This window comes from Sinohyriopsis cumingii, chromosome 1, assembly GCF_028554795.1.
Source record: "Sinohyriopsis cumingii isolate HCF-2022 chromosome 1, ASM2855479v2, whole genome shotgun sequence".
Taxonomy (NCBI): Eukaryota; Metazoa; Mollusca; class Bivalvia; order Unionida; family Unionidae; genus Sinohyriopsis; species Sinohyriopsis cumingii.
In genome coordinates this window covers 149,009,803-149,031,530 of record NC_142961.1, presented here as the reverse complement: position 1 = coordinate 149,031,530, position 21,728 = coordinate 149,009,803, and the positions used below count along the sequence as shown (strand labels likewise).

General features: G+C 33.1%; 1 protein-coding gene across 4 annotated transcripts in view; it reads left to right on the top strand.

The window, feature by feature from the left end:
- Nucleotides 1-20,741, top strand: part of LOC149808129 (5'-3' exonuclease PLD3-like) — a 68,736-nt gene extending 47,995 nt beyond the window's left edge. For all 4 annotated transcript variants that reach the window (XM_089973693.1, XM_089973676.1, XM_089973686.1 and 1 more), the window contains 4 exons: nucleotides 2,955-3,094; nucleotides 7,636-7,795; nucleotides 8,506-8,608; nucleotides 9,180-20,741. In XM_089973693.1, coding sequence (XP_089829819.1) covers nucleotides 2,955-3,094; nucleotides 7,636-7,795; nucleotides 8,506-8,608; nucleotides 9,180-9,364 — 588 coding nt within the window. In that variant the 3' untranslated portion in view covers nucleotides 9,365-20,741. The remainder of the gene's footprint in view (nucleotides 1-2,954; nucleotides 3,095-7,635; nucleotides 7,796-8,505; nucleotides 8,609-9,179) is intronic.
- The last annotated feature ends 987 nt before the right edge of the window (nucleotides 20,742-21,728 follow it).

Sequence of the window (21,728 nt, the reverse complement as noted above, 5' to 3'; positions counted from 1 at the left end):
TTTTTTCTGGTAATTATTTTCAGCCAATCACCATCCTTCATTCTTTGAAATACCATATTTCATATACCACCACACATAGGATGGTTTCACAGCTCATGGTATAATTATAGAATACAGTCACTGTTTACTAAATTAGACTAATCCATACATTGTTATATTTATTCATGAATGACAAGTAACTAACATTATTCAAGAATACATGTTCCTAAAAAAGGTGCTGACTGTAATTAACATTTAACTTTTTTGTTGTTAATGTCCTGATGTTTCCTAATTTCACTGGATTGTTTTAAAGTTTTAGTGAGTATTAATTATTATAAATGGATATAATATGTATTTTGCGAAGTAAGAAGTATTCAAACTGATGGTAATATTGGCATTTATTACTATAGCACAAGATAGAGTCATCCCATTTGGGCCTTCAAATTTTCACGTGAATTTAAATTTTGATCGTTCCTCATATTTCATAAATGTATCATGATGTATATTTCATGGTAGTATAAATACTGCTGCTATTAAAACAAGCTGTTAAGTATATTTATGGTTTTTTATGCAACTCTTGGTTCATGCTTTTATTTAATTTTTGTAATTTTTATTCATGGTTGTAACTTGTACACAAACATCTTTAGTTAGATTTTGCCTATGTGACCTGAGTCTGTTAAGAACATAAAATTATATAGGATCTTTAAACGATGCTTACATATTTGTTGACAATTACTAATAATAATCTTATTAATAATACTTAATAGCACCTTTGGATTAATTTTGCATTGGTTTATGGGGGTTTAGATGATTCTAGAATAATTCAGTAACTTCTCGTTGGTTGGACAAGGTCACATGAATAGGCATTTTCAAATTAAAATAAGTAGTAAGAGCCATCACGTCGGGGTAGACGGGAACTGTGTAATCAGATTCATTCTGATTTTGGAGTCATCCTCAGTTCTTGTTATCCTGTTAAAAGACATGTTTTATGTTGTACTTAGATATTATTTGAGAGGAAAAACATTTGTTTGGACTGTTCAGTGGAAACAGAAAATGCTCATTGTTTGGACTTTAACCCTTTATCTCATAGAGTGCATAGCTTTTTAGCCCTTCGATACACATGTAGCAAAATTACCCAGTGCAGTGCACTATAAATAGAACACATGTTACCTATTCGACTCCATACACATAGGCCTGCCTGTTAACTGTTAAGCAGTGTAGTGTATGTTAAGTTTAACAGCAATTTGAACCATTTTACATTTTTGGTAGACATCTATTATGTATGGAGAAATTTAAGAGTAAAGTCTGATCGTTATAGCTGTGTAATTATTTTTCGTGGAATTTTTTGTATGTGCTTTTAAAATCTTGGGAGAACTCATTTGCCGTCAAGTCAGCGAAGCCGTGTGATCAACCGTAGCTGCCATTTCTCATACTCGAAATCTACAAGTTCTTTGTCTGCGTCTACATCACTAAATCATCTGAATTTGATAATTTATAAAAACTAATTTCTGCCTACATCAGTATCAGAGCCTTTACATAAGTTATTGAAGCTTTTATAGTTGTGATTCTAATCGTGAAAACTCTGTAAGTTTTGAACAAAATCTGCGACCCCCATTTTGGAGAGTGGAGAATACGACCCAGTTACTTTAAATAGCAGATTTCAACCAGAGCATAAAGAGTGACCACGTGATCTGACACAATGGTCATTCACAGCAATGAATGTAGTATTTAATAGGGGGTTTCCCCGAGGGTGGCGCTAGGAAAACCAGCTCAAAATGGCTGATGTTTACAGCAGGCGTCAAAAGGCGCTTGTGTGCGAATCGGGTAGAGGCGTCCAAAGATGCTTGTATGCGAATTGGGTGGAGGCATCCAAAGGCACTTGTATGCGAATCAGGTAGAGGCGTCCAAAGGCGCTTATATGCAAATGGAGTAGAGGCATCCAAAGGCGCTTGCATGAGGTAAAGGATTAATATTATTCTGGAACTTTTGTGAATTATTCAGAGGAGTTCTAGATGACACTGTCTTGACAATGTCACAATTCTTGACAGACCAGTAAATTTCCAGTTTTTAAATTTATATGGAACTTATCATTCTTTAGGACTTTCTTAGAACTTTATCAGGATTAATTTGGATTCACTTCATAATACCATAAGTCCCTCTCACATTTTCATTTATAACTTTGATAAGTAAATTATTTGTTAAGTTTTTACAAAACTTGTTGGTTTTGCTTCTTTCTCTTACTTTGTCACTATAGAGTTGTAACAAATCACACAAACTAATGATTCTTTACCATAGAAAACAATGATTGGGCATATGTGTATGTGTGTGCTTTTTTTTGAATATCAGCTTGATTGATATTGCGTCATTACTTTAAATTCTTGGTCAGGATTAAAAGCAAAATCGATGAAAACTGGTACCCCATGAATAATGAATTAACAGTATCCTCAAACCTTTTTGCTGACCAGGTCCTGTATTCATGAAGCTCCTTAACCTGAGTGCACACTGAAACTCAATTTTTGATTTTTAATAAAGGCAAAACAAATTTACATACTTGAGTTTTGACAGCTGTTATCTGTTTACCATATTTATTCACTTATGAGTCCAAATGCAAACTGCACAGACCCAGATGTGCAGTTGTATGTGCTGACAGATCTGGGTCTGTGCAGTTTGTTAGGAATAATCACTGGAACAAACAACACAAACCCTGATCTGCAGGCGCATTATGCTTTTGACAGGTCAGGATTTTTATTGTTTGCATTTGGTCTCGATTTATAAGTGAGTATCGATGCTAATTGAATAATACTTTTTAATATGGGAAATTATTTATGCAAATATAACAAATATGATGTGATTAATAGTAATAATATTTGAGTCTGAGAATGCATCCAAGTTGAGATTCATGATTAAGGGGCCTGAACTCTTGAAATATTGTATTTTAACCCTGTCATGATTTTACTACTTATATTATTTTCCAGAGTTCACCTCCTCCATTCTGTGCGTCTGGTCGTACCGCAGACAGTGATGCCATTGTGTCTATCATCAACAATGCCTCTAGTTTTGTCCATGTGGCAGTCATGGATTATCTCCCTCAGTCACAGTTCCTCAGCCCAACAGTGTATGGCTCTACCAATATATAAGTTGATGATTAACACTGTATAGATATGAAAAATCGTGCTTACATTGGAAATTAAATTTCTTAATGCCATTCAGTATATGCATCAGGATAGTTGCTTCATACTTTATAAAAATATTAAAGCTTTCTGTCTTGAATCGAAAAAGTCACTACACAAATGTGTTAATAGAATTCATGGCAAAATTGATTATAGGCAACCTATTCTTGAAAATATGTATTTAAAAAACCCACTTGTTGACATCAGATCAATATAAATCATATCCCATTTTATTTTCAGATGAAATAATAGATAAATATCTTATTCTCATCGTTTTTCATAACTTTATTAGGAACAGTATTTGATTTTGTGTTTGAAATAGCTTCTGACTTCACTGACTTTCATGAGCATTGCATTTGAATGGTTGGCAATAAAATCATGACATCATGCATACCAGAGGGTACCAGAAGCTACTGAATTAGCACAAATGTTTATTTTTAAAGCATTGTTTGCTACTGTGTTATGCCTATGTGGTAACTAAGCACTATGCTCAGTTCTCAATTTGGAGAGAATATCAATGGTTTCAGTGGGGACAATGAGATAGGTACTGATTCATGACATGGTGAAATCAGTTTCACTTTTCAGGTACCATAAATACTCACCTATTAGTTGAGTCCAACTTCAAACAACATATATCCTGATCTGCCATAGCATAATGCACTTTCAGGTCAGGGTCTATGTTTGTTCTACTGATTACTCTGGACAAACTGCACAGACCCAGATCTCCCGGCACATTTTGCAATGGCAGATTTGGGTCTGTGCAGTTTGCAGTTGGACTAATGTTATAAGTGAGTATAAACGGCATGTTCAGGCAAAATATAATAGACAAGACTAATCCTGTATGTAATGCCTGAAGCATTCAAATATGCAGCACTTATAAGTTACAACACTATAAGTTACAACACTATAAGTTACAACACTGCCCTTTTTAGCAGTTGTAAACATTAATTTTTAGTTAATTTAAAATGCAGTGTGGACGTTGAATTGAATGCAACACAGAATCCTTGTTTAAAAGAAATTATTGTAATTATTCATGCATAAAAGAGCTAGAAATACATGCCTGTCACTATTGACTTGCTTACCTCTTCCTGGATGAGAGTTCTCTTGGCTGAGCATTAATTGATTGTGAAGTTAGCTCTCTTCATAGTTATTGGGACCTTTTTGCACTGTGTTTATCTAATAGCTACATCAGCCATCTTAAAAATCTTATTATTGCTGTTTCTTCTGAATGGATGGTTATATCAAAATGGAGTTTTCACTAAAAGACTTCTTATAATAACTAGCTGGCCTGTATAAAAATGGTGCCAATCTTATATCCAATATGGCCTCAATGACATGCATATTAAAATCTTTGTTATCACAACTCTGCTTGAACAGTAGCTATATTGAGGTGGGGTTTTCTCCAGAAGACTTCTAATGATGCCCTGTAAATCTTGAATCAAAATTTTGTTAAACTGATAACTCAACAGTCATCTTGAAAATTTTGTAATTGCTTCTTGACCTTAATGAAAGTCATATCTTGAAATTTATGTTATATCTATTCCTCTCCAAATCAATTACTAATCAGTGTGGTCTGTTTACCGATAGACTTCTTATGATACATAGAAGGGATCAAAAGAAAATTATGCCAGTTGTACATCCAATATGGCTGCCATTAAACTGTCCTAAATGAAAATGTTGTCAAGCTGACATCAAGTATGTGTACTACAGCTGCTAATTTGAATTATATCAGAGATGGTTTCAACACTCAACTGTTAAATGAAGAAATAGTCTTTTCTTGAAAAAATTCCTGTAAATTTTTTCTCCCAGCAGAGTGTCAGTCCCTTTGAGGGACTCTTGTTAGTTTCTGCTTTGATACAAGTCACATGTTGCATGAACAAAATGTTTGAAACAAAATAACTTATTGGCAAATCTCACTAAAATGCACTTTGTTATAAACCAAATTCTGATATAACTCTGTTGCATAAATGGTTCCCACCTTTTTATATTGGATCTTTCTTATTCTCTGACACATCTCCAAACATCAGCCAAACTGATATAAAGATAATTCAGTATTTCAGTTCAGTTTCAGAAAACTCTATGGATCATAGCTCTAACATAGAAATAATTAATTTTAATGAAATTCTTGCTTTACCATGGTTTGTATGCATTAGACATGCTGAGATAGTTAAAACACGACATCATAGTATGAGAGAGGGCTTAATATAACTCACATTCATACTTACATTAAGAATTGTTAGTTAGCAGATTGTTTGATTATGAAAATGGGTTGTTGTAAAGTTACTCAGTACAACTAAATATAACAGTAAAAAATATATTTTGAAGTTTGGGAGAAGGAAATCCCAAGAATTTGTCAAGCTCAACAGAAGTTTTGGATGGATTTCATTTTGGCAGTATTTTATTGGAAAGAGGAACAACAAAGTCATAATGAATAATTAAGTAATGAATATTTAAAAGTCCTAGAATACTTAATTGTTATTCCTGCATGTTATCCAATGAGTAGAGTTATAACTATTCTATCGATACTTATCTGTGTTAAAAGCTGGAATTAAAATCATAATGAGTCAGTAGATAAGCTGGCTGTTTAGCACATTTCGAATATAATAATATGAACAACAAATATATTGATTTTTTAAATACTTTTCCTTTATATCTAAAATCCTAGACAGTTGTTAATTGAAAGCTCCTGATTAGCTGGAGGATAAGTTAAAGAACTTGCAAAAGACAAAAATAACAAATCTATTTACATAAATTGTTTTGTTTGAAAGGTAACCATGGAGCATATTGCTAAAAAGGAAACAAAGACATGTGCATTAATTGTATATGTAGTGGGGAGTGGTTTGCTACAGAAGATACTAAATTTAAATTAATTGATAGGCTAATCATTAGTAACAATTTTTATGCTCCCAGGGCTGAATAAATATTATATACAGGTTAGGTTGCCTAAAAATTAAACATGCCCTTGAAAGATTTGAGTTTGCCCACAAATATGACTGCATAATATAACACCAAAAGTAAATAAAAATAAATTAAAATTAAAAAATAGAATGTATTCTTCAAATTGTATTTAATGTACAAATAAACAGCTTATTTTGTTTTTTTATCACATTTTGTTTCGACATTAAAAATTGATTCCAGTCATTAAAGTTATTGCAGAAATATATCTCATTGTGTATATGTAAAAATTTAACGTGTATTCCATTTGTCAAAACTTGCTTCATATAACATTCACATTATCATGTTTACAAAAGAAAATGTAAGACTAACCATGACATTAGACCACAAGATGAAAGCAACAGTTTTTGACAGATCACAGTTTTTGTGATCTGTTGGATTGATAGATGAATGAAACTGCTGGTATTTATTTGATAGAAGAATGCTGTACATATAAATGCTGTATTAAGGCACTGATATATGTGCTGTGGTGAGATCACATGACATAAATTTGATAATATAAAGAATTATGAACTGAATAAAACCTCTCTCTCTCAGCTTTTTGGACTTGCCCATGTTCAAATACCTAGCAAACTTTAGCTTCTCTAGGGTATCAGGAAAGTGAATTTGCCCAGCCTGGTATGCCCAGCACAAGGTTGGGCATGTCATTTTAGAACATCCATATGTCTGTACATCCATTTATATGTTCCCTATTTCATTTCTGCACAATAGCTCTATTTTTCTACCATCTACCATTATTAAACTTTGTAAATAGCTTGCATTTGGTGTTTCAGAAGATCAAAGTCATTAAGACCCATCGGTCAATAATTTCCAAAGTCAACAATGCCCTAATAGTGACTAAAAAGAGGACAGTGATATGTGGAATAATAAATCTCAGAAAAGTAAAGATCATATTCATATGTGACATGACAATTTAATTTAAACCACTCTTAATCAATGCATCTGCTATCGATGTCTTGAATTGTTTGCATAATATTCATTATTTCAATTAAAAATGTAAATTTCACACACTTTAATCATGATTTCTTTTGGCTAAGGCAGAAAGATGTAAGAAATATCTAAATAACGATCAACTTTATATATGCAGAGGTGTGTTGCTGATACATTTTCTGCTTATATGTACTAAATTTAAATGCTTTTATTCTTTAAAGTAATATCATATGTATACATATAATCTAAATTGGAAACCGTTCCGGTGGCCTAGTGGTTAGAGCGTCCGCCGCGGAGGAGGGAGATCGTGGGTTCAATGCTCAGCCAAATCATACCAAAGACTTACAAAAACGGTACTAACAGTTGCCTGGCTTGGCGCTCAGCAATAAGAGGTTAGTGTTAGGACTGGTCAGCCTGGTATAAGGATAATGTAACTGGGTGGGACGCCATGCTACATGTCTGCGGCATGATGCCCCAGTGCTAGACATCACTATAAACTGCCACACTGCAGACATCGTAGCAATATGACTGAAAAATTGTTAAAACTATGTTAAAAGTCCAAATCACACATATCTGAATTGAATATTCCCTTTATTTATAGGTACTGGCCAGTGATAGATGATGCCCTTCGTAGTGCTGCAGTGGAGCGGCCAATTACAGTGAGGTTGCTAGGCAGTTTTTGGAAACACACGCCTAAACAGATGATCAATTATCTTCACTCTCTGGAGACTATCAGCAGCGATAACATCAAAGTTGAAGTTGTAGGTGCAGAACTAACATTCATTTATTTATTTATTGTAATTGATTGGTACAGAAATTAAAAGTGCACTGAAAAGTTTGCTCACTTTGCTTTCTAATACCAAGAAAATGTATAGTCCATTTTGGGGGAAAATAAAGCATTACTTTACACAGGCTGTGGCCTCGACAGGGCTATTTTCCAACTCGGGGACTCCTTGTGAAACAGATTCTCTCTCTCACTCTCATAATTCAAAATTTATTTACTCAATTTACTTCTTTAAAAGACATGGCCATCTGCAAATAACCTAAACCCTGATCTGCCGTGAGACAGTGCATTGTCATATAAAGGCCTGTGTTGTTTGTTCTGCTAATTACCCCTAACAACTGCATAGACCCAGATCTGCTAGTGCAGTTTGCCATTGGACCTGAGTTATAAACAAGTATGTATCATATCTGTAAATATAGCCATTTTGCTGACAAACCTTTCATAGGTCATGTCTCTTAGGGAGTTAATCTGATAGAAAAATTAAAAATTAAAATGAAAAAGATAAGTTCTAATTTGGTGTTATATAATACATTTTACAACCCTACCTTCACATCTGTAGCCTTGGCTCATATTCACTTGTGAATTTTACAATGCTGAGATGGTTCTGTAACTTTTTAAATAATATTTCATAATAATAATAAAATGATGAAAACTACTATCTTGACATTTCTTCCTGCTTTTTTGCAGAAATTGTTTGAAGTTCCAGTATATACAAAGGCTCAAAAACGGATTCCCTATGCCAGAGTTAACCATAATAAATATATGGTCACAGACAAAACTGCTTATATAGGTTAGTAATGATCTCTCTCTCTCTCTCTCTCTCTCTCTCTCTCTCTCTCTCTCTCTCTCTCTCTCCTTATTTAAACCATATAAAAATAACTGCATAAAACCTCCTGGCAGAGTAGTGGGTAATGACTTTAAGAGGTACCAGGTATAATCTGCCAAATGTAGCAATTGTATTTTTCCAAAATCAGGTATCAAACTCTCTCATAATTTAACTCCTAGTTTCATCCCATAAACATGGGATTTAGCATGTATAAGATACATGTAAGCTACTAAATTTGAGGAGGTACGGCATGATAAAATATGCACGCAAAAATAATAACAAAGTAACTTTGACACATTTTTGCATGTTAATTGCTAATAAACACCAGCCTTTGCTAACACCCAGTGTTGTCATTAATGCAAACAAAAATACAGGTAATAGTGGTCTGGAAATTATTTTGTATATGTAAGACCTCATTTAGGCTGAACTATTTAACAAACTTTTCATGCATCATAGTAAACAAGGTTATCTTTAAAAAATATAATAAACTTTTGTATTTCACGTAGTCCATGTAACCTTTTCTTTTGTAATGCAGGAACCTCAAACTGGTCAGCAGACTACTTTGTCACAACAGGTGGGATAGGATTCATCATCAACCAACCGAAGTTGAATGGTTCCAGTCTGGATGTCCGTCAACAGTTGGAAGACATATTCTTACGAGACTGGAACTCACAATATGCTTTTCCACTTAGTCACTATAACATTTCTAAATACACATAACAAATGGTGGAGAAAATATATTTTTGATTCATTTATTGGTGCTGGTTAGAAAGATAATAATTTAAAACATCTTGCCCAATGATTGACTAATATATAGTCATTCGATTAAAATTGTACTTTCCATCTTGTAGAAAACTTAATAGAAGCAAATATTCATAACTGAGTTCATAGTATTATTGTCTTTCTTTTTGGTCATGGCGATCAAACTAGATCCTTTTACTTTTCAATATAACCTTTGTGGAGCCTTATGGTGCCTAATACCAATTACTAATCCAGTATGTATACTTTAGACATTTGTGTCTACTTGGAGAATATCAAATACTTTATTTTTCTGAGAAAAGAAAATGCTTATAAAAAAGCAACATGTCTTGTGCAGTGATATTGGATATCATTTCAATATTTCTAGACCAATCACAATACAAAGAGCATGCATCCCAATCTCTTAGATATCATGCCATAACACAACATTAAGGCAACTAATTAGCAGCTGGTCTAATTGGCACTTCATCTCTGTCTGCTTTGTCTGTATGTCTCTCTAGTCAGTACTGATTTTCATGTATTTGGAGTTGTATTTGTTTTTGCAGAAATACTCAGTTTTTCTAATTGGTTTGCATTCACTTATCTCAATGCTATTGAAACAATATTTGACATGTTTGTTTTTTTTTTCATTTTACTTTTATTCCAATGCACATTTGATATCTTCCATTAATATAAAGCTTTCATGAAGTCATAGTATTTGCTAGATATCTAATTTTAGTGTATTAATTCTAGTCTTTAATGTCAAGAATAAAACATTGTTTTGTTCTCTTGACATGAAGTTTGTATGTTAGAAATTTTGTCAGAACCATTTACTAATCACATTCTTTGTGTCTGCATTTATCAAGTTAAAACATTTTACAGTTCCCTGATCTGATTTCTGTTGTACCACCAATTTTTTAACCATTCTTTAAACTGTCTAGTACAATATGGACCATGATTTCTAGATGTGGCTACCCCTATAGCAATCACAGTTTCTGTTCTGCCAGTATGTATATTCACAAACCATGTTTTATCTGTTATATAATGTGAACTGTTGTAATAGATGACAACTTGGCTGCTGAGGATTTAATCTTTCTGTAATGTTTTATATGGTTCTGGCTCATTTTCAGTCAAACTTGGCTGCAGCTTCTAAGCAGCATACCATAAATACTCACTTATTAAGTTGAGTCAAACTGCAAACAACAACGATCCTGTTGTGCTATAGTATAATGCACCTGCAGATCAGGGTCTGTATTTGTTTTACTGTTAACTCATAACAAACTGGACAAATCCAGATTTGTTGACCCATTTTGCGATAGCTGATCAGGGTTTGTGCAATTTGCAATTGGACTCGACTTATAAATGAGTATAAATGGGAGTTAAGCAGCCACTGAACTGACAGTAATTCTTACCTAATGACCATCTGAATTTTAGAACCAGTTTAAAATAATATAAACTGCGATGTCTGAATTATTGAGTACACCTCAGGATGAAAATCACTGCGGTAATAAGATACCTTTTCTTGGTTCAATTGACTAGTAATAAAAGCAAGATTTTATTAAACTTCTTTGATGATTGGTGTGTAAACCGTTTAATATCTTTTGATGTTTTGTGTAATTAAACTGCTTTATAGGTATAGATATGCTTTTTTGTGTTTATATTTGCTTGTATTTATTTCTACTAGAGTGATGGCCCAGTCACATCATGTTGTAAACAGAATATTTGTGCGGCCATGTAAATGACCCGATTAGTGTGCCATTAAAATCATTTATTAAAGTGTTGCCATTTTCCTTTGTTCTTTAACTTGGGCTGGATATTTTATGAACACAAATTTGGGAAAACTGTAATTTTTTTATTTGTTTTACATATCACATATATCTTAAAATTTTCAGTTTTCAGGTCTTCTGGTCATTGACCAGAAGAGTTTATAGGATGGCTTGTTGTCCATCATCTAGTGTCCATCTGTCCATTAGCACATGTTTGTTTTTTGCTGCAACTCTTAGACTATTTCAAGAAATGCCATGAAACTTTTCATATATATTCATCTCATGGTCTTGTTGGTCCTAACTGAAATTGGTGCCACTCAGACATCCAATTTGGAGAGTGATATTGACATTTAGTTTTCTCAAGACATCGTATGATGCCTAATTAGTCCTAAATAAAATGGTGCTGCTTGGACATTCAGTGTGGCTGCCACAGTGACCATCTTTAAAATCTTTTTATCACTGCTTCTCTGAAATGGAAAGTCATTGACATGGAGTTTTCACTGCAAGACTTTATTGTGATGTGTGATTAGGCCTAAATGAAAATGGTGCCATTCCAACATCCATTATAACTGCAACAGCAGCATCTTGACAGTCTTATTGTTACTACTCCATCTAGTTAAATGGTCACATCAGCATTTGGTTTTCACTGAAAGGTTTTTATAATGTCTTGTTGGTCTTAAATGAAAATGGTGCTAATCTGACCTCCATTATGGTGATTGAGGTGGCCATATCTAAAATCATTACCCCTTGTGAATGCAAAATCATATCAACTTCTTGAATATTTTGTTATTGCAAATCCTTCTATAGATGTGGTATTTTAACCAGAAGACTTCTTATGTCATCTAGACAGTCTCCAATGAAAATTATGCTGATCTGACATCCAGTGTCATCCAGTATGGATGATAAAGTAGCCATCTTGAAACTCATCTTATTGCTACTGCTTCTGATTTGATGGTCTTGCAGACATATGGTTTTCACCAAAAGACTTTTTGTGATATCAGATTGTTCCTAAATTAAATTGGTACTGATATGACAGCCAATATGGCCATCACAACTGCCATCTTTAAAATCTTATTGCTTCTCCTTAAGGATGGTCATATTAACTTGAGGTTTTCACCAAAAGACTATGATTTCTGTTTGGTCCTAAATGAATTTGGTGCCAATTTTACATTCATTATGTCTGATATGGTGGCCATCTTGAAAATATTATCATATAAGAATATCTGAAATGGTTTTGATACTCTGCTGTTAGAAGAAAAGAAAAAATATTATCTTAAATTCCTGGAATTTCCCTTTTGGCCAGTAGATTATAAGTCCCTTCAGTTAACTCTTGTTACATTTAATTCTGCATCTAAAAACCTTAACTTAGCACTCCAAAAGATGTACAATTTTTTCTAATGTAACTGTTGCCATAGTTGTGCACCTTTTCTAATGTCTTTGTGTGGAGTTATAGTCCATCCAGACTTAAGTATTTTCAGAGACTCAGTGAAATATATCTGTTATTTACACAATGAGGGCAAATATCCTCTCTATAATTATATGAAGAGCGAAGTTAAATTTCCTGATTACTGCATGAATGAGGCCAGAGAATATGATTTGATGATGTTCTGTCATCACATAAACATTCAACATCCCCCCAATTCCTTAATGTTTCAGGTGGTTTGTAACCTAGGTATGGCAGATACAGAGATGGAAGACTAATTATGCAGGGTATATACATTTATACACGTGGCAGATTCCAGTGATTGTATTTTAGCCACTTGTGCAGTGGGAGTTTAATAAGTCGTACAAGCACAGTTAGTAATATAGTATGCTGATCAGGGGAGCTGTTTCATCTTGAGTGTCTGGATTTCATGAGATGTGAAGCACTGAGTGTGGTTCACTTATGTCATATACTCATGAGAGATGATACAGCTGTCTCATCAGTGTATGTATGATACCAGTGAATTTTGTGAGACATGAAGCACTGAATGTGGTCCACATATATTGTATAGTCTTGAGAGACGATAACAACTGTCCCATTGGTGTGTGTGTGTGTGTATATATATATATATATATATATATATATATATATATATATATATATATATATATATATATATATATATATATATATGAGTGGATTTTTGGAGATGTGAAACACTGAGTGTGGTCCAAATATGTCATATACTCATGAGAGATGATACAGCTGTCTCATCAGTGTATGTATGATATCAGTGGATTTTTGGAGATGTGAAGCACTGAGTGTGGTCCACATATATTGTATAGTCATGAGAGATGATAACAACTGTTCCATTGGTGTATATATGATATTGGTGGATGTTTGGAAATGTGAAGCACTTAGTGTGGTCAGCAGAAGGTTGTAAATCAGTAACGAGGTGCTGTATAACTGTAAAGATACCATATCCTGTTATTGGGTAGACAACATATGTATTTTTATGAAAGTTTTTATGTTTGATTTGCTTGATGTTAGTTTCTGTTATTTTGAATTCCCCCTTGTGGAGAAATTTTGTTGATGTCATACCGCCAACTGTGTAGACTCTGAGGAAAGGGCTCTCGACCTTTTTTAAGTTTTTTTGTGATTTTATACCATATAGCCTAGACAAATGTCATAATGAATTAAAAATTACCTAATTGATAGATTTCTTTTGCATCAGCAGCCTCTTTATTTGCAGTAATTTTATATGTGGGGGATATATGATGATAAGTAACCATTAATTTTCCTTGTGTTTTTTATCTTGTTCATTATGACTATTACTGATTAATAATGCAGAGGTTTTAATGTTAACGCTGTCTACACCTTGGCAGATTGAGCAGATATTTCTGTGCTTCGGGTCTGAGAAGTTCATTGGATATGGCAGCAAGCCACCGCATCCAATCAAGTTGCTCAAATTCGAACACTGTTCCTACATGATAGAGACAAAGGGAGCAGACAACTTGAATGTACTCATAAATAAGCAATTTTCCATTACTGGTTTGTGTTTGTACAAATACCTTTCACTTAAATACACATGTAAAGGCTTCTCTCTGGTACATATTCATACTTTTGATGTTAAACTTACTTATAAAGTATCCTTTTAAAGTCAAATGTCTACATCATTTTTGGCCTATATATGATGCACTTCTGTTACACACTCTTGGTTAGTTGGCATTAATACGAAGGGAGGCAACTCATGAAATCCAATAGATGTCCTTAGGAGAAAGCATTAAAATAAATGCTATATCCGCCAAGGTGTACATAGGGTTAACATTTCGGAACCTTGGCTATCAAAGATGTAATGCAGATATGCTTTATGTTTTTATACATCTTACTTATTTTATTTTATTTACATTTAAAAAGAAGTATTCCCAATGTTTTGTACCAGATGTAATTTCCAGAGTTTCTTCTGTGATGTTTGATTTCCTGGATCAGCTATTTTATGAACCATATTATGCAGTTACTGTTCATTTTAGTAGATTCAGTGAGCAATAAAACCTCTTAATGACTTGTGAATATTTTGCTGAAGATATTATTAAGCTATAAATCCTTTCCCAAATCTTTTGAAGAAGTAATACCTTTTACTAGTATTTTATAATGTCCCTACCCCTCCCCCACAAACACATACACATACATACTCATATTGGATACATATTTGGTAAATTGGGATTTTCATGGTTGACCAGCATGGCATCACAACAATATTACATTTAATAGCAAAGATATAGAAACTGTGAAAGGTAATCATTGATAAAACTCAGTGATTCAAAACAGTGAGCAAAGTTTCACTTCTCTTTAATCATGTTGTCATATTAGAATGTTTTAGCATTACCCAAATCCAAAGAAACAAAAGGTCATTGCTTTTGATAAATTTGAGCAATAATAACACCTGTTCGCATTGGAGTGTATAATCCTGCTGCCCCGAGTGAGATCCAAATGACAGATCACATGACCATATTATGTAGTGTATAAAAGGGCTAATTTATGTTTCTGAAGTCACAATTATGTCGGTATGTTTGGCAGTGTAAAATTGTTTTCTTTTCATCTGATATGACCAGACTTGGCAGGTATGTGGAATGCTTGTTTGGCACTAATGTTGCAATTCATCAGTTTTGCACACAGAGGCAATTAACATACTTCACAATTAGCCCATTAACATGCCACATATATATGATGGTCATGTGACTCGTCATTTGGATCCATCGGGGGGGGGGGCACATTTTACATTCTGGGTCCAATGTGGGCAAGAGTTGTAATTAATTGTTTATTTACAAAAAAACAGTTAAATTTTCCAGTTCTAAATTGGTTGAAATAATGTGAAACTTTCTCAGTTTTTGAATTACTGAGCTTAATAAATGAGTTTCCGTATATTTTGCCATCCACTACTGTAGCATTGTGTCATCAAGTTTAATTATCAGACTGATCATTTTGACTCAACACAATGGCAACTTAAACAAGGACTGCTATCTCCATGTGACAGCTGGTGGTTATTTCTGAAGTACCTTCAGATGTCACCAAAACAACTGTTGGATTATTGTTGCTCTATGACTTTGAAACTTTGAATAAATATTTGAACAAGAAATGTTTTAATTATATAAATAATGTTATGTTCATAAGGATTGGTTAGGATGGGGGTCATCATGTGGCATCTAAAAACAATTCGGTTTTTAGGACTATGGTGATACAAATTAGAAAATGCTTCTAAGTTATACATGTATCTATATCAGATTGTTAGACATTGGCTGGTTGGAGCTTATGTATCATTGACAGATATATAATATAAATGGTAATCTTTCTGACTGGAAAGTTTGGGCCTGTCTGTGTACTTCAGTATGGTACTGTCTTAGATATATTTATTTTTTTGTAGATTCAGGATCAGAGTTTGGTACTGTATTAAAATGCCTAGAAATAGAAGGAAACTGCGATTCTTAGCACCCCTCCCTCACATGACAAGAACTTCCAGAAAACTTTTTTGATGAAGATAACGACTTCTTTCTGGAATAAAGAATATTGTTACATTTGGGTTCAAAAGACATACAAACACCAAGTAAGGGTCCTACAACTTTATCTAAAATAAAGCTAAAATCTTCACAAACACCAAAACCAGTGTTGCTTACAGTACCAAGCCCAGCTACATAACTGCCTACTCTCCCACTCTGCTCTTGTTTAATAAAGGTTAGAGATAAGGGATTTTAATTAATTTAACAGTTGTTCCTTATCCAAGGTCCATGCTCTGTTAGCCATGGGAAGATAAACAACAGAACTGAACCTGTTGACAGTCTCTGGTGTCAAATATCCAGAATGTTCTGGACAACTGTCACTACTAACAATTAGAATCTGATACAGGCACTGAGAGTGAAATCATACTGATAACAATGATCAACAGTCAAAAAGTGATTAGTAAATTTTTGTTTTACAGTATACAGAATAATGAAGAAGTGGATTTCTGTTTTAAAAACACCAAATGTGTATGCACTATACAGTACTATGAATTCATAATCTTTTTTTTTGTCTTTGATGTCAATTTTTGTGGATTTGTGAGAAAATACATTGTAGTGAGTAGTTAAATTTGTGAATTGGTAAGCTTATCCTAATGTCTTTACATTTTGATCATTGTTTGCTGGGCACTTACAATTGTTGTTTTTAGCAACCACTTCCACAATGAAAATTGGTACCTCCAGAAAAAGTTATAATTTTTCTACATGTATATGTACCAGAAGGGATCAATCTCAGTCTACAAAGAACAGTTGAAATGTCTCATCATCATTTTGACTTGGAGAGATTTAAACCCTTCATGCCTAATCGCATAATGTCCATTTTGTTTTAACAAATATAATTTCTCTTACTAATAATGGTAACAAACTCTATGGTCTGATAAAATTAGTACCAAATGGCCATTCAGGACAAGTTTTATTTCAAGGTAGGCATCTAAAATTTGAGTAAATGATTTTACCTGACATTAGTTATCTCCCTTGGATATTTTTTGTTCATTAAAGTAATTGACATAAAAGTTGACAAGAGTAGATCAGGACTATGACTCATTCAACAATGTTCAAATGTTAAAATATATTAAGAAAATTTAGAAAAATGTTACAACTATTGTCACAAACTTAAGTAACAGAAAAGAAGCAAAACCAAAACGTTTTATAAGACTTAACAAACAATTTAATTATCAAAGTTATACATGAAAAATGTGAACTTACAGTATTATGAAGTGGAATCCAAACTAGTCCTTATAAGAATATATGAAAGTCCTGAATAAATGAAAAGTTCTTATAAATTTCCATACTGGAAATGTACTGGTCCTCCAAAATGGTATTGTTCAGAATTCCTTTGAGTAACTTATAACATTTCCAGAATGATATTATAGTCCAAATAATGGGATCTTTCTATAATGAGCACTTTCTATTTCCAATGAATAGTCCAAACAAATGGTTTTCTTCCCACATGATGTCTAAGTACTACATAAAACGTGTCTGCAGATTTATAACAGGAACACAATATGTGTGACTCCAAAAATTGGAATGAATCTGAATGCTTAATTTTCTCCTTATATACACCATATATTGCGACTGTATCTTGCAATAGACATCACGTGACAGCATATACTACTCATTTTGCTTCAGATTGGGCCTATTCATGTGACCTAACACAACCAATGGGAAGTTAACAGAATTATTCTCGAAACATTAAAATCCCATAAGACACTAAAAAATTACACCATAGGTACCATTTCAAGTCCTGTTATTAAGATTATTATCAATAATTGTCAGTACATACATAAACATCTGTTTATATATCCTATGCAATTTGCATTCTTAACAGAGCCAGGTCATGTACAAATATTTATAACAAAAAAGTGTTCTGTACAGTTTATAAGCATGAATAAAAATTACAAAAATTAAATCATGTACCTGGAGTTACAAAAAATATAGATATACATAACAATATAATCATCGGTACAAATAATGTAGTTAAAAGGACCATGCATTCCAGAGTTATTCAAGTAGGATTAAAGACTCAAACTGCCCTTGTCAAAGGAACTCTGTAGTTCAAGCCTATGTAATTAACTCTTGATCAGCAAGAAATGGTGACTAAATGAGTGATGAAAGTTAATCCCCTACTGGGACATCACAGTCAAGTTTATTGTGATCAGTGTCCTTTGATAATTGTCACAGTTCAAACTTTTTTTTACCAGAAGTCATGCATCTGGATGATTAATTATCCAGACAAAGTTCCCACATGGATCTGGATAATCATTGTTTTCTATACATTGGTTTTAATTACTATCTGAACTATTTTGGCCATCTTCTACCAGAACTTGTAGTCATGACAAGGTGGAAAACAACACAAATCATACTACTGGCGGTGATAATTTTTGAGAACTGTCTGTCTTATGTTTTCTCAAACACAAGTTCATTTATATCATTGTTTTGTACAGCATAAAATAGAAAACAACAACATGGTCTAAGGTGCTCAACTGTACAGATCACTGATATATCACCTCCACTTGGGTTCAAGTCTCAGCTCAGCCAATGTGGGTATGTGAGAAAGCTTGCCACTAGCTTCATATGGATCAGTGGTTTTTCTCAGGGTTTTCCAAGGTTCTTCATCCAACAAATATACTGGCTGCAATGTATAACCTATCGTGTGCAGAAAAATGGCATTAAACCCATAACAACAGCAAAAACATTACATGTGATGATGCCTTTTTTATTACAAGGAGACTTGATATTGTTAAATCATTGTTTAAAAATGATTAATGTTTTAAAATGATTACTGTTTTTAGCATTCTTTTTAATTTTGTTGCTATCACAGACACAAACGTTGAATGATTGACTCTGACTGGTTTGTAAATGTACATGACAGCCATAAATTATCAGAAGGTGATATAGGGGATGGGAAGTATGACTGGAAGGAAAACTTTCTAACATTGCATTTTTGCAGCAAGTTTACATTTTAAATATGTGATAACAAGGTCGCAAATAAGCCAAATGTTCACAGTGAATTTGTAATGATTATATTACCTGTTCTGTTGTAAAGGTTACAAATACATAAGTGCAAAATATTGAGAGAAAAAAAACTCATTGTTCTGTTTGCTGTGAAAATATGTATTACATGTACCAGAATTTGTCTTTTGTTATATAAGATATATGTATTAAAGTATAAATTAGATCCATTTTAAACTACACGTGTAGTGAACTTAGGACATAGAAGACTAATTTTATCTTTCAGAAGTACATTGTACATTGTTGCTCCAAAATTTTGATATTTCCACTTGTGAAGAAAATTGACATTCATGTTTAATATTACACCTTCTTTCTTTCTCTATCTCTCTCTCTCTCATATATATATATATATAAAGGGTGAACAAGATTAAAAGGCTACATCTGTCTTTAACCCATTGCTTAAATTTGATTTTACTAATATGGCAAATTTTACAAAATTGTTCACATACATAAAAGAGTATTCATCAGCACTCTTCAATGAGATGAGAAACATCCTGTTGTTTTTCCTGATTATTTGTGCTTATTGTATATATATTTTTTGCACGCTTGGTCCCATGGCTGTTTTGTAGAATTATACAGTATGTGGTAAAACACAGACAGACAATCCATTTAAGTGGCAGATATGCGCAGTGAATAAATTATCTCACAGTTCTTACCTGGTTTGAATTATTCTCATCTGCTCTGTTGAATGCAGATATATAAGAGTATGCGACTCCTTTCTTATATTTTTACTTGCATGATGGAGCAGTAACTTGCATAAGTGATAAAGGAAAGCACCGATGATCTCACTCATGATCATTGATTACTCAGGGAGCTAAATAGTTCATGTGGTTTCTGCCTCTTTTTTCCAACTATCTGTTGTTTCAGAAGTAGTTATTGTCATAAAAAAACTTTTAGTGTTAAAGAATGACATCCTTTGGGGCTTGAAACATCTTTCAAGTTTATAAACTTTGTTTCAGAGTTTAAATTGAGGTTAACAGTGTAATTTCAGCTCATTTACCTGTAAATTGAACGAAAATTCTGTTTTTATATGTGTTATTATTTTAAATTCTTGTGCTTCTTATACGTATTTGATATTAATTTCAATGCAAGACTTCATTAGTTCAGTGCATTTGGACTTACTAGGTACATACACCTATAGTATCCAGTGTTTTATCAATTATGACCATTACAGCAGTGTTTTTTACATCAAGTGTTTCCATAAACCACTATGCATCAACTTAAAAAATTACTAATGCATGATTGTTCTGCAGTGAAGTGCATTAAGGGTATTGATTTCAATGTCTAAATAACATAATCAGATATCTGAACCCATAAAGATGTAAAGGTGCTGCATCCTTAAATAAAAATTTGTTTAATTGGTTGGTGTACTCTGGCTGTAATTACTTTTATATATATTATTCTTACAGGAAGTAAAAATTGAAAGATGCATTTTTTACATAAATTCTTTTCATAGAATTTACATGTGTATATATTCTTTGGCTGTTAAATACATTTTTTCTGCAATGAAAGTAATTCTCAGAATGCATTCTATTCTGTGTGTAGAATGTTATATTTGGTGTCAGTTATTTACCAAGAGAAGACATTAAAAAAATGTGATTCATGTATTTGATTTTGTGTTGTTTTTAAAATTGGCAGGAAATGGTAGAAACAAGTCAATGCTATATCATAAGCTTTCCATCAGGAACTTCCCCATGATGACAGCAGTATAGCATTGGAGTCCACATAATAACTCTGATGAGGGTAGTAGAAATAGTACAGGCCTTAATAGTTAATAGATATGGCAGAGTTGTAGTTTATCATGGAACAGTATAGCATTGGAGTCCACATAATAACTCTGATGTGGGTAGTAGAAATAGTACATTCCTTAAGAGTTAATAGATATGGCAGAGTTGTAGTTTATCATGGAACAGTTGCCGAAAGGTGGAGTCAGTCGTATAAATATTGCCACCCACTGACCCTTCCCAGATTAGGTTATAACAACAAAACAGAGGTATAGAGGTTAACATTTTTATTACTGGCCATTCCCTGATTAGGTTAATATAACAAAAAAGTTGTAGAGGTTAATATTTTTGTTACAGTTTGCAAGATATTCATTTTAGTAACTCAAAGGACTTATTGAACAATTAAATATTTCAAATGTATTTTGTAGCTGAAGCTTTTGTACCTGAACATTTTTAGATCCATTGAAATTTGTATAGTTTTGTTTTTAGTCAGACATACACATTAGAGTTTTGGACAGGCCTTGAACAATGTTTTAAAGCCATAAGAAGCGTTATGAACTGATTTTTGGGGATAGCGCAAGGCTTCAAATTCAGAGCTGCTCAAGCTCCCTTTGATAATTTTTGCATGAAATTTTGACTGGAGTGCTATCTGTATTATTGTATCATTATAAACCATGCTAAGCAATATTTTATCACAGTTACCTATTTTCTTAAGCAGATGTCTTGTTTAATTGTTGACCACAATGTTAAGTTTTAGTTCCCTCACGTCACTTAAGTTGCAGACATAGCATCTTCTTGTAACTTGTAAGATTTTTACTTTCTTTCATTTGTGAAAATGTCAGAAGAAAAATAGGTGACAGTGACATGTAT